Here is a 2,847-nt window from a genome sequence, read left to right on the forward strand (position 1 = left end):
ATTTATTTATACTCTTATAAATATATTTATATTATGTATTATAGTAATAGATAATATAATACAATTATAATATATTTATAAGAGTTTTATATAAGTAAATAAATATATTTATTTATAATAATCATTTTATTATAAATGCATAAATGTATATTTATATAAAAATATATAAATTATAAATCACAAATATATTAATTTATTCATTTATAATTTTATATATTTATAATAATATACAAAAATAGTAGATTACAATATATTTATATTAAAAGTCATATTGTCAAATACGTGCTATTTATAAAAGGTGGTGGGGTGATACGTGATTCTGAAGGGAAGATGCTTGGTGCTTTTTATAAGGAATTTGGGGAATATGAGGTGGTATATGCGGACGGCTTAGCATTGTTTACTGGGCTGCAGTGGTGTATGGAGACGGGGTTGTCAGATATTTTGGTAGAGGTGGATTCCTTAGTGTTGGTAAGGTTGGTTCAGAGTCAATCTGTTGGTAAGTGGCCGTTGTGTAGCGTCTTAGGTCAAATTCGCTTGTTACTGGGCAAGGTGAAGGGGTCTATTACACATATTCATCGTGAGGCGAATGCCGTGGCGGACAGCTTAGCAGCGTTATCTCGAGAGAGTCCATATGTTACTTTCCAATCTTTTCAGCAGCTTCCTAGTAGAGTTCGGTCGCTGATTAATTTGGATGCAATAAGTTATCCGTATATCCGCAGATTTTCTGTGTAGGAATAGCTCCTAGTTCTCCGGCATGTATTGAAGGTTGGGATTGTCCACCTTCTTGGTTTTATCCTTTACAATAAATAAATGATCGGGGATTTCCCCTTTAAAAAAAAAAAAAGTCATATTGTCAATACGTGCTATAAAAGTCATATTGTTAAGTATTCTATTTAAAAGTCATATTGCTAATTTATACTCCATAAAGCATGTGCTAGTTTTCGTAATTGGTTTGAGAGGATGATGAAGACTCTAATGGGACATGTCTGACTAATTACATAAATACATTTAAAGCCATAAAATTGTCTAGATTCCCGACATTTTCATTAACACGTCTATTAACACATTTATGGAATTGGTTATACACATACGAACACGCTTATGTAAACATATATACAGATCTATACTCAATTATCATGGCCTGGAACAACCGCCGTGGTGCTAGAGGACGCAATGCGGACCGCATGAGGCAAGATGAGGAAGATGAGGCCTTACTTCTTATGAGTGCCTCGTTAATGTTAATGCATCCGTCACTTGCACACGTGGATAATAATCAACCACTTCTGCAACATGATGGTTCATTCACAGATAGGCAGTGGGTGGAACGCGTACTCTACGGTCATCATAGATGCTCAATAGACAACATGCGTATCACGGTTGATAATTTCTTGCTACTGTCCAATATCCTTGTCGAGAGACAGTACGTTCCACATAATTACCAACAACGCGTGCCCATACAGGAGACGCTTGCTATGACTTTAATGTTGGTCAGCCACAAGCATACGCACCGTGTGTTGGGGACTATTTTTGATCGATCCATCGAGACGATTAATCGAAATATAAAAAAGGTGCTCCGAGGCCTGTGTCTATTTGCAACTGAAATAATACGACCGAGTGACCAGACTGCAGTTCATCCACGAATTGCAAACTCAACTAATTTTTATCCATGGTTCAAGGTAATGTGGAAAGAACATCTGATTTTTGGTGACTCTAACGTAAGACGATTCTAGAAAGTTGATTACATATTTTTTACACATATTAGGATGCCGTGGGAGCGATGAATGGCACCCACATCTCAGCTTGTCCTCCGACAGGCGAGCAAATGGCATATACAAATCGGCACGGGTGGCAATCACAGAATGTTATGGCAGTTTGTGACCATGACATGCGCTTCATCTATGTGTATGCTGGATGGGAGGGAAGTGCACACGATGCGCGAGTGTTGGACTCAGCATTAGCATATCCGTCCGATTTTCCACTGCCGCAACCTGGTAAGTGATGGGTCCAATATTTCAAGTCAAGCATGTGCTACGCTTTATTACCACAACTCTTATTTTTTATCGCGTTTATTAATTAGAATAACTTTGTCAATTAGGCCAGTACTACTTAGTTGATGCGGCATACAGGAATGCTCCTGGTTTCATGCCCCCGTATAAGAACGTGGGGTCCGAATCTCCGGCAAAGACCTTGTTCAATACTCGACATTCGCAACTTCGCAATGTCATTGAGCGCACATTCGGTGTGCTTAAGAAAAGATTCAAATGGTTAAAGGGTCCGGTAGATAATTTCTATATGAGCACTCAAATCAGTATAGTCATTGCTTGTTGTGCGTTGCACAACTTTTTAAGGATGCACCAACCAGAAGATGCCCATTTTCAACGGTTTGAATCAGAAGACGTGCACTTAAATGAAGAGCCAGAAATAGGCGGGCTAGTACCTCAACCGTTCGCATTAAATGTATCTCCTGCAGAGCTGGCAGAATGGAAAGCTAAACGAGACTACATAGCGACTCAAATGTACGCAGCACGGGGGCGACGCCGCCGTTAGGTGTTCATCGCATTACAAAGGATTGTAAATGTCCCTAAAATTTATTTTCCCATGTGTAGAGTGTACTTAAAATGCCCTCGATTTCCAACTTCTAAATTAATCTGTACCGTTTGTGTATTAAGTATGCAATTGGTTTAGCGTAAACATAGTACTGTGTCAAAATTTTCGAAGTCAAAGTCAAAATTTGAAAAGTCAAAGTCACCTGCTTAAATTCAATAATGAGCACCTGTCCAAATGCTAATTTACACGATTTACTTACTATCCAAACGCCTATTTCATATTTATGCGATCTTAAAAAGT

At 38.1% G+C, this 2,847-nt stretch overlaps 1 protein-coding gene across 1 annotated transcript; it reads left to right on the forward strand.

The window, feature by feature from the left end:
* Positions 1-1,136: 1,136 nt before the first annotated feature.
* Positions 1,137-2,547, forward strand: LOC113769451 (putative nuclease HARBI1). The gene is made up of 3 exons (XM_027313896.1): positions 1,137-1,676; positions 1,763-1,991; positions 2,096-2,547. The coding sequence occupies exons 1-3, from the start codon at positions 1,137-1,139 to the stop codon at positions 2,545-2,547; spliced, it is 1,221 nt and encodes a 406-aa protein (XP_027169697.1).
* Positions 2,548-2,847: the final 300 nt, after the last annotated feature.

This window comes from Coffea eugenioides, chromosome 4, assembly GCF_003713205.1.
Source record: "Coffea eugenioides isolate CCC68of chromosome 4, Ceug_1.0, whole genome shotgun sequence".
NCBI classification, from domain to species: domain Eukaryota; kingdom Viridiplantae; phylum Streptophyta; class Magnoliopsida; order Gentianales; family Rubiaceae; genus Coffea; species Coffea eugenioides.

Excerpts from the sequence above, each read along its gene's own strand:
- LOC113769451 (XM_027313896.1), top strand. The coding sequence starts at position 1,137 with ATGGCCTGGAACAACCGCCGTGGTGCTAGAGGACGCAATGCGGACCGC. Across the intron at positions 1,677-1,762 it reads ATTTTTATCCATGGTTCAAG|GATGCCGTGGGAGCGATGAA; the intron begins GTAATGTGGAAA and ends TACACATATTAG. Across the intron at positions 1,992-2,095 it reads TTTTCCACTGCCGCAACCTG|GCCAGTACTACTTAGTTGAT; the intron begins GTAAGTGATGGG and ends TTTGTCAATTAG.